General features: G+C 45.3%; 2 protein-coding genes across 2 annotated transcripts; both read left to right on the forward strand.

Moving 5' to 3' along the window:
* Positions 1-1,521: 1,521 nt before the first annotated feature.
* On the forward strand, positions 1,522-2,142 carry LOC119298438. The gene has a single exon (XM_037575839.1). It carries the CDS (start codon positions 1,572-1,574, stop codon positions 2,004-2,006), a length of 435 nt encoding a protein of 144 aa, XP_037431736.1. The 5' UTR covers positions 1,522-1,571; the 3' UTR covers positions 2,007-2,142.
* A 6,843-nt stretch (positions 2,143-8,985) lies between these two features.
* On the forward strand, positions 8,986-9,498 carry LOC119298439. The gene has a single exon (XM_037575840.1). The coding sequence runs from the start codon at positions 9,047-9,049 to the stop codon at positions 9,479-9,481; it is 435 nt and encodes a 144-aa protein (XP_037431737.1). The 5' UTR covers positions 8,986-9,046; the 3' UTR covers positions 9,482-9,498.
* Positions 9,499-14,010: the final 4,512 nt, after the last annotated feature.

Below are 14,010 nucleotides of genomic sequence, written 5' to 3' on the forward strand. Positions count from 1 at the left end.
GTATTTTTTGGATCGGCTGTTATGTTTGAACAGCCTGAGGAACTCTAGTCAAAAACTTATCATGGTGTTTAGTTATCGCGGTGCATATGTTTTTATGCTATTTACACATAAAAATATCAGGGGAGGGAGGTATAGTACCGTGCTATTTACACAGAAGATACCGGAGTATCTTAAAAAAAAACTTCCCTATGGTCAAAGTTACCATGGTGTTTCTACCTCAGTTATCAGATATGCGCTACGTATATTACCATCTATTTACACATAAATTATCTGGTATCTTTTCATATTTTTCTTCCCCAATGGTTAAAATTACCACGATGTTTGTATCTAAATTATCAGGTCTATGGCGTGAATGTTATCATGCTATTTACAGAAATTACCCGGGGCCGGGGTTCAACAAATTTCTTCCCAACGATCAAAGTTACCATGATGCTTTCACCAAAGTTATCACGCCTTCAATGCTTATGACCATGCTACTTACATATAATGTACCGCGTGGTATACAAAAGTTATCATGTTGGTGGTGCGTCATTTATCGTGGTGGTGATGGAGAATTTACCATGGGAAAAATTTATGTGCCAGGTTTGATAGGTGAAACAAAAGTTTTTCAGTGCTAAAATATTAAAGGCAAAACATGTCAAAAACAATATTTTTCTTGGCTTGTTGGACAATGAATGTCATAGGTGAGATGGTTGGCTCCCTTCGTTGATTACCTGCAGACTAGAGATCAAAAACTAATTCAAGCATTATTTTTGCCCAAAAATCTGGAAGGCACGAGATCGGGAGGACGTGCGGGAAAACAAGGAGATCGGGAGGGTGATGCGTGTGGCAGCACGGTTGCCACTTACATATTTTGATTTAAAGATCTGACAAGTTTTTTGAGGGTAAAGATCTGACAAGTTACATGTATAGCAAAAGTGATGTTCATTGCAGTCAGCTCTTAGACGGGTATTTGAGCCAATTTGGAAAGGAGGATTGCTGATACATAATTAACGACAAACATGGCAGTTTATTGTTGCCTGCAAGACTTTTAGTAGTAGCAAAAATAAAAGTAATAACAACATAATTGCGCCAGCAATGATGTTCCAAATAGAGAGATAATCCCTCGGTCCCAAAATAAAATTTCTGCGATGAATCCAGTATGCATTTTCAATTGTGCTACATTGCATACCCATTCAATTCAGCGGCTGGCGGGGTGTGCTATGCCGTCGCAGCCCTTCTCCGGACTTGGTCAGAGAAGGCTGTGTGAGTATCACCATATCTCTTCGTCCTTCACCACTTACGCGCTCAGTAAAGCTCACATACGTTGACGAATTCAATCAAAAGACAAAAAAGTACGTAGGTCCAGACGAATTGGCATCCTACTCTAGAAATCAGCAACCCGTAGCTCTCAAAGCTGGCACACAGAAAATACTTACTCTGATAGACGGTGATCAACTGAAGCTTTCTCGCATCTACTAGCTATATATATCTTGGCATGGCATGTCACATTCCATCATTCACGGTTAGCTAGCTCTCCCATTTCACAAGATCGTCAGCCCCGCGTTGCAGAAAATATAGCATCACTTGACATGGCATCCCAAGCCGTCGAGAGCCACCGTGCCGGCGCGGAGGTATTCCACGGCGACGACGCCATGTGCAAGAAGAAGTCGGTGGAGGTGCTGGAGGAGCTGGGCCTCCCGACGGGCCTGCTGCCCCTGGAGGACATGGAGGAGTTCGGGTACAACCGCGCGGCCGGCTTCATGTGGCTCGTGCAGAGGAAGAAGACGGAGCACACGTTCAAGAAGGTGAAGCAGACCGTGTCGTACGCCGGCGAGGTGACGGCCTTCGTCGAGCCGGGAAAGCTGAGGAAGATCACCGGCGTGAAGACCAAGGAGCTGTTTCTGTGGCTCAGCGTGGTGGAGGTGTATGTTGTTGAGGGCCTGGCCCCTGGCAAGGTCACCTTCAAGACCGGCACTGGTCTCTCCGACACCTTTGATGCAGCTGCTTTTGCCCTTGGAGAATGAGTAGTAATTCTTGTGCTATTTGTAGTTGCACAAGTTTGTTTGTGCCAGATATATATAAACCCTTGCGATGCTTGTAAGTTGTCCTTATTGTTCCTTGCCTGAATGAATAAAAGTGTCCGGTTCCTGTCTCCAACTGTACCTGTACTGTGGACCGAACCAAGGAGAATAATTCAGCACTGCGAGACCAAAGGCAAAACCTATTCCCGGCGAACAAATACACGCCCCGCGGAGCTCTTTGTGCCGGCCAACTATGGGGCCGCTGATTTTATTTTCATTTCAGAATTATTTTCCTTTTCGGGTTTCTGCCAGCTCATTTCAATTCCATTTTCTTGTTTTTTTTCTATTCAATTATTTCCTATTTCTTTTTTATATTGATTATATTTTGTAAAATAATACACGGTGAACATTTTTACAACAAACCACGTACATTTTTTAATAACGGGCGAACAAGCATTGCAGGAAACATTTTTTTCCGCTACAAAATGACAAACATTTTTAGTTGTGTATCAAACTTTTTTCAATATGATCAGGAGATATGCTAGGAAAGAATTAAAAAAAATCTTAACATCCCTAATGTACATGTGATATTACATATATTCAACAGGAGGCACGAACAACCAGTCTGGGAGAGTAAAAATGTTGTTTTTTGCATGGTCTATCGGCTGGAACTTTTGTGATCTGGCACATGTAAAAACTATGAACATTTATCTTTTTTTGGAACTTTGTGATCTGGCACTTGTAAAAACTATGAACATTTATCTCTTTTTGGCTGTGCTCGAGCCCTATGAACATCGTACTTTAGTTTGCTTATATTGCTATGCATTTGAAATGAAGGAGGGCGGCCTCAGTGGACATTTAGGGGATCCAATTAGATGGACGACTACCATATCCGTGTCCACGAAGGATGGTGTTGGAGATGCCCTAACACCGCCGAAGAAGATAGAAAAATAAAAAAGAACAAGGCACAGTACGTGCTTTTTTCATACAATTCAGAATGGACCGGGTTCAACTACCAGAGAGATGACGGAATAAAAACAAATAAAAGCGTCATGGTGCGAAATGTGCGGGGATTAAATACTAAACCACCTATAGAGCTCATAATCCATCTCATACAAGCTTTCAGAAAGTATGTGCCTTTGAGGAAAGACTTAACGATGCCGAACTCTTAATCTTCACCATTACATTTGTGTCAAACCAGCGTGGCAACTGGCAACGTTGGTCCACGGCTACCGACCTGCTCTAGACACGTCGTCGCTTTGTTGAGCCGAGCTCAACCTCTTCGAATCATCATCTCGACGAGTCGAACAAGAGTTCGGCATCACAAAGGATAAATCGTCACCAACATCGTCGCCCCACGGATTACACGGAACGGTCAGACCAGCATCGCTGCATGATCACTTCATCAAACCGGTATTGACCGCGTCACAAGTTACGACCCGCGTCGGCATGGCCGCACTGTTGTTTCTATAAGTCGATGCCCATCGCGCCAAACTGCTTCAACACCTCGACCGGCATGTCAGCTGCAACGTCTCCTTACCGACCTACTCCGTCACCTCGGCTGGACCGGAGGCTTCATCATCTCTTCATCAACCTACTCTGGTGAGTCCGGCATCACCAGCCGACCAACTTCATCACCTCAGCTGTACTAGGGGCTTTTGCTTCACAATATCGACCATGTTGCGTCGCCACTTTGTCAAGCCGAGCACTCCGCTTGATCACCTCGAGCTTGGGGGCGGGTACCTCGGCCAGGCCGAGGACTACTTCTTCGTCCCGCCACAAGTCTGGACCTCTTCATCAACGATTAAAGTTCGATGGATGTTTCTTTATTTGTTGTGGTCTTCCACGATCATCGCGGTCCAAATTTTATTTTTCTTAGCTATTTGTTTAGCACATAAATTAATATACAAAGAATATTTTATGTTCTTTTGTACTGCACTAATTTTGCAGAGCGGCGGCGGCCGTGTGTGTCGTCCGGTTACACATTGGATCTGAGGTCCGCTATGACGGACTAGCAACAGACGCGACTTGTGAGGATGTGTTGTGCATCATGGGAGATCCTGAACGGCTGTGTCCCAGCCGAGCACACGCACGCAATATCAAGCTAAGGCACATGCTATTAATCATACTAATTTTTGCTTGCATGAGTTTATTTTTTTCGAGGAATATTACTCTGGTTTTACATATGACTGTCAAATGGTGGCTGCATTAACGATGATTGCGTGACGGTTCAGTCAGTTCCCCGTCCGCAATTCGGCAAACACTGCATCGGGGACTCGGACCACCTTGCAAGCTCAGGCTTTGTCATGCCGACGCCCCGCATCGACATGGCTTCGACGCCAGACCACATCTCTTTAAAAAAATATTTTACGCCTACGTCGTCGCCCCAATCGGCATAAATCGGCTCGCGTGATTACCTTGTTGGTCGAATTGCCATACCGGCATGTTCGGTTTCCTTGGTGACTTCGGCATCACTGAAAGATCTCTACCTCATCGAGTGTTCGGCACACGGGTCATATTTCTTTATTACTCACTTTGCATAAATTATTAATTATGCAATGAATTTTTTAATTTATTATTATTACTATTATCTCCGACTTGCACTGCTTTCTGTTCACATGTAAATGATTCAGGTTGGGCAGCGATGTCACATCGGCGTACCGACATACCACGCCACCTCGGCTGGACCGGGGACTTCGGCGTCATTCTACCGGCCTACTCTGTCGCCTCGGTCAGACTGGGGGTTCCACCCCGCCACATTGGCTGCGCTATGTCGCCATTTCAGAGTGCCGAGCTCTTCGCTCCGCCACCTCAGGATCGGCTTGGGGGCTGGGACCTCGTCCCACCGTAAGTTCCGGCCACGCATCGACACCGAGCACATTAACCAGCTATGTCGCTTCCATGCTCAATTTTTTTTAATTCTTGTTCGGTTCAACCAAACATTATATTTGTGTTAAAAATTTAATTTGTCAACAAACGTTGTTTGTTAAAAACACTTCCTTTCCCATGTTAAACTGGGGGCTCTTAAATTTATATGAGCTGTTTTATAATAAGTGTTCTTCTTCTAAGTCGTTGGAAAGTCTTTTTCTGTCACTCCTTTTTCGACGTGAGTATGTGGTCAATAGCCGGGGAGCCTAGTTTCTCTCTCAAAGCCGCTCGAGTTTAGTTTGCTAAACTGGCCTAACGAGAAATACTCCGCCTTTGGGATAGGAGGGTGCAGCCGTAGGCTGGCCCGCTTGAAGTCTTGACATCGGATGTGTCATATTAATGCACGACAGAAGCACAAAAATAAGACTAATTTTCGGATTTGCACCAAATGACTTGATTTAGTTCGGGCGTAAAGTTTTTACTGAAGTTTTTTTGTTTTCCAAGCCTATGGAACTTTTAAACAATTTGTGTGTTTCCAGCATAAGTCCCGCAGTGCAACGCCGGTCACCTTTAGAGATTCAGCAAATGCATTCTCGGATATTGCTATATATGCATCGGTTTTGAATTGTGTCTTCGGTCAATAGTTGGGTTGCCCGGTTTCTGTGCTTGCCTCCTACATTTCGCTTTGTTCGGCTAGGTGTGCAAAGGGAGAACCATTGCGATTGTGCTTCCAGTTCGAATGGTTAAGCACCTCAGTAGAGAAAGCCGAAAACTGACTGTCACAATTGACGTAAAGTGGTCAGCGGTCCGATGACAGTGTCAAAATATAGATCGATACCGATTACTCCGTGTTAAATGATGAGCCTTTCATAACATTGACCGAAGTGTTAATGGCTAGACTTCGGTCGGTGCCGAACACTAACTGGGAGGTTGTAGCTAGCTTCCCCAGTTTAAAGCTCCTATGACTAAGTGAAAGTTATAAAGCACACATATCTGATTGCCTTGTTTCCGCTAACACAACCACCTCCGGGCACCGAGACGTCGGCTAAGGGTTGTCTTATTACTGCGGAAACACCCTGCATAGTATCTACAAAGGGGTAGAAGCCGACGATGGGCTACTTTCGACTGATAAACGGTCGCAACAGAGTCAAAATTTATATATATCATCAGTGTTTGTATTCAGTATAGAAGTGCTGCCTTTCGTAATTATTGTTATAAAGCCATAAATATGCATCAAATTTGACTTAAGATTTTGGTCAAGCTGGGTTGTCTGGCTACTGTGTTTAACCCTACGTTCTCGATTGTTCAGCTAGAGGATAAAGGGAGCACCTCTGTGATTGTTACTACCGGGTCATCCGGATTAGTACCTCAGACTGGGTGAAGCTGAAAGCTAGCTATCTCAAGAATATAATTGGTCGGCAAAGATGAAAGCGAAAATTCTGGTTCATCATGGACCACGGAGTTCGGGAACTTTCTCCTAACTAAATCCACAATATTTTCCTCCTGCATTGACCGGAGATGAGGTTTCATGATCATTGTCAGCATGAGTATCCAAAGAAAGGAACCGATAGAGGAACTTTTTTCTTTGGAGGATGTTTTTTACATAGTAATATAACATATCTCTATGCATACCTTTGTTTATAAAACCGTCTGGCCGGATTGCCTCGTTTTCCATAAAACTTTGCCCTCATAAAGGCTTTATAAAGTGGGACAAACACTCCTCAGCTACTGGGTGAGGAGGTTGAAGCCGACGGTCGGTCAACAAAGTTTTGTACAATGCGGATCTGAGCTTTAATGATGTAAAGTACTTAGGTACATAGAATCATTACACATAAATTGCGAGCAAAAGTCAAATAATTGTAGCCAATTTTTCAAAGAGTCAAGGGCACAATCTCACTGAGACAACCGAGCAGCTGACACAACGCTCTCATAATTCCCTATTGGCATTGATTTCCTATCTATTAAGCCCCTTGAGGCCGACCTTGGCGAGGCAAGCTTTCGTTAGCTCTAGCTCCTTTAAGAGATATTTATTCTCTTTCCGAGAAGTTCGTGTTAAACACAACAAAATTTCTGTCAAACAGATATCGATCCTTAATTCGGCCACCCCGTGCCCACATTAAGACTCGGGGGCTACTGGGCTTCGCGCTTATCATGTACAAATATTAAAGGGGCACATCGATCTCCTGATCTGGTGTTGCCATCCGACCAGTGTCTCGGAGGCTACTGCATTGCCTATTCAATGCAGAAAATTCATAATGCCAAGTGTTCGGCTTGACCGAGCTATGGGAAAACACGTCTTCGGGCAACAATAGATACCATTTGGACCTATCCGGCATCAAGCTAATATATTACCGCAACTTATCAAGGCCCTCTCTCAAGGACCCGTCTGTCGGTCACTATTTCCTGCAATATATTACACCGTGTTTCAATTCCTATGTATGCTGCTGAGCTAGGAGTTGATCCTCAGGCCGATTTCGCAAATCGATCTGAGTCTCAGGGGCTAATGGGATCAGCGGTTTCATGTTTTCCTTCAGGTGCATCTCGGGTTTTAGACCGACACACACCTTGAGGGCCACTGGTTATATATCTCGGCAGAGAATAAATTGCATCAATCAAGAAAAATATATCCACAAAAAATCAGCCCATACCCGAGGTAGTGCACCACCTCGGATGCAGTTCGGCATAAAGCTCGGATACAAGTAGTTGGCTCCATAAAGGGCATTTCCAGCATTAAGCTCAGCTGAACTCCTTTAGAGTTTTTCACATACCAAGGTAATCAATGACGCCTCGGATACAGTCCGGCATTGGCACTCAAATGCGAGAGGACACCTCAGATGCAGTTCAGTGTTGGATTTCGGCTGCAAAAATATACCTTGGATGCAGACCGGCGTTGGAGTTCGTCTGCAAAGATATACCTTGGATGCAATCTGGCGTTGGATTTCGGATGCAAGAGGGCACTGTCGCATGAGAAACACTTTAAACCCGAGGTGTGGTTTAAAAATAACAAGGCATTGATAAAGGCCGAAGACTTAAAGGCCTCCTCGGATGCCCGACGTGTAAACTCTTCAGATTTAGCTCGGCAATCCTCAAGATCGAAGATGGAAAGATTTGTTGAACCAGTTTTCAAGGCCGACGACCGGAGATGAAGAAAAGTTTGGAAGAACCCACGTCGTCCCGATCTCGCGGTTGGCTGGAACCGCACAGAGTTTCACCATGAAGACGTATGTCGCCGCCAGTACTCCGGCGGAGATCTTCCATCCCTTCACCGGAGCCCTCATCTCGCCGCCGACCATCCATGTGAAGAATCGACGAGTGATCTGGGTCGGATCCAGATCCGCGGCCGCCGCCATGCCCACCATTGCCAGCATCACCAGCCATGGAGTCGTTGGTTGTCGTCGCACGGCCAGCCATGTGAGATCTTGTGGGTGAATCCAACAACCCCCTCTAAACGGGTATTTGATCCAACTGAAGGGGAGGATTGAAAATACACCATCCGTCCCAAATTACTTATCGTAAAAATGGATCGAAATGGATGTATCTAAAACTAAAAATACGTCTAGATATATCCATTTATGTGACAAGTAATTCGTGGCAGAGTTAGTACGTAATTAACAACAAACATGGCAGTTCATTGTTGTCTGCAAGACTTCTGGAAAAATAAAAGTAAAAACGACATAATTGCGCCAGCAATGATGTTCCAAATAGAGATATAATCCCTCAATCCTAAAATAATTTTTCTGCATGAATCCAGCATACATTTTCAATTGTGCTACATTGCATACCCATTCAATTCAGCGGCTGGCGGGCTGTGCTATGCCGTCGCGACCCTTTCTGGACTTGGTCACAGAAGGCTGTGTGAGTATCACCATAATCTTCCTTCTTCGCCACTTAAGCGCTCAAATAAAAGCTCACATCTATTGACGAGTTCAAAAGACAAAAATAATAGGTCCAAACATATTGACATTCCACTCTAGAAACCACCAACCTGTAGCTCTCAAGCAGAAAACACTCTTATAGACGGTGATCAATATTGAAGCTTTCTCGCATCTCCTACTACATAGCTAGCTATATATAGGTTGGCCTGGCATATCAGACTCCATCATTCACGGCTAGCTAGCTCTCCCATTTCACAAGATCGTCAAGACCGCGTGGTAGAAAATACAGCCTCACCTGACATGGCATCCCAAGCCGTCGAGACCCATCGTGCCGGCGCGGAGGTATTCCGCGGCGACGGCGCCATCTGCAAGAAGAAGTGCGTGGAGGTGCTGGAGGAGCTGGGCCTCCCGACGGGCCTGCTGCCCCTGGAGGACATGGAGGAGTTTGGGTACAACCGCGCGGCTGGCTTCATGTGGCTGGTGCAGAGGAAGAAGACGGAGCACACGTTCAAGAAGGTGAAGCAGACCGTGTCGTACGCCGGCGAGGTGACGGCCTTCGTCGAGCCGGGGAAGCTGAGGAAGATCGCCGGCGTGAAGACCAAGGAGCTGTTCCTGTGGCTCAGCGTGGTGGAGGTGTATGTTGAGAGTGTGACGGCCCCTGGTAAGGTCACCTTCAAGACCGACACTGGTCTCTCCGACACCTTTGATGCAGCTGCTTTTGCCCTTGGAGAATGAGTAACTGTGTTGTGATATACTCCTATCGTTCGAAAATACTTGTCATTAAAATGGATAAAAAAAAGATGTATCTAGAACTAAAATACATCTAGATACATCCCTTTTTCTTCATTTTGATGACAAGTATTTTCGGACGGAGGGAGTAGTTGCACAAGTTTGTGCCAATACTGCCGTACTTATAAATAACATGTCCATCTATATTATCAGACAAGAGATCTTTAACAATAGCAATATTAGGTTCAACTTTAACTTGCTCAGGAGGTGTATATGTTTTAATATTGCTTTTACGAACCACAGTTGAAGCTTTAGCATGATCCTTTATCCTAACAGGGAAAGGTGGTTTCTCAACATAACAAGTAGGAATAAAAGGATCATTATAAGTGACAGTCTTTTCTTCAACTTTAATTGGTGCATCTACTTTTACTTCTATGGGAGGATGATATTTAAACCACTTCTCCTTAGGGAGATCAACATAAGTAGCAAAAGATTCACAGAAAGAGGCTACTATCTTAGAATCAAGTCCATATTTAGTGCTAAACTTACGGAAAATATCGGTATCCATAAAAGATTTAACACAATCAAACTTAGGTGTCATACCTGACTCCTTACCTTTGTCGAGATCCCAATCTTCAGAGTTGTGTTTAATTCTATCCAATAAATCCCATCTAAATCCAATAGTCTTCATCATAAAAGAGCCAGCACAAGAAGTATCGAGCATGATGCGATTATTTTCAGAAAGCCAAGCATAATTTTTTTGGAGAATTGTTTCTCTTGGGAGCTCATGATTGGGGCATGAATATAACATTGATTTAAGCCTCCCCAAAGCTTTAGCGATGCTTTCTCCTTTGCGAGGCCAAAAATTATATATATAATTGCGATCATGATGAACAAGATGCATAGGGTAATACTTTTGATGAAATTCCAATTTCAATCTTCTATAGTTCCATGATCTCGTATCATCACATAGCCTATACGATGTCAATGCGTCTCCCTTCAAAGATAAAGAGAAGACCTTCTTCTTAGCAACATCATCGGGTATACCTGCAAGCTTAAATAATCCACAAACTTCATCCACATATATTAGGTGTTCATCAGGATGCTTTGTTCCATCTCCTGTAAAAGGATTAGCTAGCAGTTTTTCTATCATACCCGAAGGAAACTCAAAAGGAATTTCATCTTCAATAAGTTCAGTAGGTTGAGGAGCAACTCTTTGCTCTACTGGTCGGGGTAAAGATACCCTGAACAAGCCCCTCAGAGAATTACTTTCCATAGTAGCAGGTGACAGTAAATTTCAGCACACTATATAAATTTTTCCTTACCAAATTCCACCTACCAAAGGCGCTTCACTCCCCGGCAACGGCGCCAGAAAAGAGTCTTGATGACCCACAAGTATAGGGGATCTATCGTAGTCCTTTCGATAAGTAAGAGTGTCGAACCCAACGAGGAGCAGAAGGAAATGATAAACGGTTTTCAGCAAGGTATTCTCTGCAAGTACTGAAATAAGTGGTAACCGATAGTTTTGTGATAAGATAATTTGTAACGAGCAACAAGTAACAAAAGTAAATAAAGTGCACCAAGGTGGCCCAATCCTTTTTGTAGCAAAGGACAAGCCTGGACAAACTCTTATATAAGGAAAAGCGCTCCCTAGGACACATGGGAATACCGTCAAGCTAGTTTTCATCACGTTCATATGATTCGCGTTCGGTACTTTGATAATTTGATATGTGGGTGGACCGGTGCTTGGGTGCTGTTCTTACTTGAACAAGCATCCCACTTATGATTAACCTCTATTGCAAGCATCCGCAACTACAACAAAAGTATTAAGGTAAACCTAACCATAGCATGAAACATATGGATCCAAATCAGCCCCTTACGAAGCAACGCATAAACTAGGGTTTAAGCTTCTGTCACTCTAGTAACCCATCATCTACTTATTACTTCCCAATGGCTTCCTCTAGGCCCAAATAATGGTGAAGTGTTATGTAGTCGACGTTCACATAACACCACTAGAGGCTAGACAACATACATCTCATCAAAATATCGAACGAATGCGAAATTCACATGACTACTAATAGCAAGACTTCTCCCTTGTCCTCAGGAACAAACGTAACTACTCACAAAGCATAAACATGTTCATAATCAGAGGGGTACTAATATGCATATAGGATCTGAACATATGATCTTCCACCAATTAAACCAACTAGCATCAACTACAAGGAGTAATTAACACTACTAGCAACCTACTAGCTCCAATCCCGGACTTGGAGACAAGAATTGGATACAAGAGATGAACTAGGGTTTTGAGATAAGATGGTGCTGATGAAGATGTTGATGGAGATTGCCCTGTCCCGATGAGAGGAGCGTTGGTGATGATGATGGCGATGTCCCCTCCAGGAGGGAAGTTTCCCCAGCAGAACAGCTCTGCCGGAGCCCTAGATTGGTTCCGCCAAGGTTCCGCCTCGTGGCGGCGGAGTTTCGTCCCGAAAGGTTACTTCTGATTTTTTTCTCCTTGAAAGACTTCATATAGCAGAAGATGGTCATCGGAGAGCCACCAGGGGGCCCACGAGGTAGGGGGGTGCGCCCTAGGGGGGCGCCCCCCACCCTCATGGACAGGGTGTGGGCCCCCCTGGTCTTCATCTTTGGCGAGGATTTTTCATTATTTATTATAAGATATTCCGTGGAGTTTCAGGACTTTTGGAGTTGTGCAGAATAGGTCTCTAATATTTGCTTCTTTTCCAGCCCAGAATTCCAGCTGCCGGCATTCTCCCTCCTTATATAAACCTTATAAAATAAGAGAGAATAGTCATAAGTATTATGACATAATGTGAAATAACAGCCCATAATGCAATAAATATCGATATAAAAGCATGATGCAAAATGGACGTATCACCATGGCTCACCGCCGACGCGACGGGCAATGGTTTCCCAGGAGGTTCGGCGCCTCATCTTCTTCCTCCTCATCACGCTCTTCTTCGCACTCCTCCGGCTCTCCGGCGCTGCTCGGCGTCAAGGCCGAGCCCACGGCGGAGACGCCGCTCGGCCGACGCACTCGCAGCGCCGGCATCGTCATCAACGAGGGAGGCCGACGCGCCTCCTCGTTGGCTCCTCCTCCGCGCTTCCTCAAGCCCAAGACGGAGCCGGGGCTCGCGGCGGTGAAGACGGAGCCGGGCCTCCTCCCCGCGGTGATGGCGGAGCACGGCGGCGACGTCGAGCTCAACGACGGCGCGGCCCTTAAATGGGCGTGCGGACTCCTTGAAGATGGCGAGGGAGCGCCAGTGCGGCGCCCTGCAGCGAATCCCGCAGCTCCGCCGGGGCCACGACGAAGGAGGCGTCATCGTCATCGAGGATAGCAACGACGATGACGCGCCGCCACCAGTCCATGTTGGCGACGCCGGTCAGGGGTCCACCAGGGACGGCCGCGTCAAGTAGGAGAAGCCTGACGACGACGGCGGCGGCGACGATGGTGGCGACGACGGCGACTACTCCGCGTTCAGCCAGTTTCTTTTTTAAGTAGACATTTATGTAATAAACATCCGCGACTATTATGTAATATATGCCGAACTTCGCCGAACTTTGCTATATTTTTGCCTTTTTTGAACGCGCCTGGGGCGGGCGACTGGGGACCAACTCGTCCCCAGGCCGATTTTTTGCGCCAGCTCATCCCCAGGCGGCGATTTTAGGCGCCCCCTGGAAGGGGGGGGGGGCAACGGCTGGAGATGCTCTGAGCTGAGAGTTTTGTGCAAAATATGTTGAGTGTTTTCTGTAAGCCTTATGTTTTTGGGCCGTTCTCGGCTTATATGGAACTAAGTCGAGGGCCCTGCGGTTGTCGTGTGTTTCTTAGGACGTACTCGGCTAACACTGGCCACACTTGACCTATAGAAAAACACTAGTGCTGTCACCAAATAAGAAATCAGAAGAAAAAAATGAAGCACAGATCTTTACAAAGATCCAACAGACAGAAAATTGACTGACCCAAATTTAAAAAGTTAGGACTATGATATTTGGCACATGTGTGCCATATAAGCAAAACTGCCACACCTCTACCTCTTTCACTTTAAAGTACAACACGATCCCCCTTTCTTCGACCCCACCTTCTCCCGAACGACCTTGCAGGCTCGCCCGAGAAACCTGCTTCTCCCGCACATCTCGCGCGCCCACCCTCGAGAAAACTGCCACTTCTTCACGTCTACCACATGATAAAAAAAATATTGCGCATGTGAGATTCGAAGCCACACCTTCTTGGCACCAAAGCGCTCCACCACAACAACCTCACCCTTAGGTATTTGTTGCTCAAACTAAAGAAACTAATCGTTTTGATCCCTTTTTTTACAGTTGTGTTACTATAAAAAAGTACAGAAACTTACCACGATTTTCTCTCAGGACAAAGTTACCATGGTATTCACATGCAAGTTACTAGGCCTGTGTGGCGTAATTACCATGCTATTTACATAGAACTTACCAGGTACTATGTTTCAACAACTACACCCCTTTCCAATTTACCACTGTGTTCTAAGGTCTTCGGTGTGTAA

Source organism: Triticum dicoccoides, chromosome 5A (assembly GCF_002162155.2).
Source record: "Triticum dicoccoides isolate Atlit2015 ecotype Zavitan chromosome 5A, WEW_v2.0, whole genome shotgun sequence".
Lineage (NCBI taxonomy): Eukaryota > Viridiplantae > Streptophyta > Magnoliopsida > Poales > Poaceae > Triticum > Triticum dicoccoides.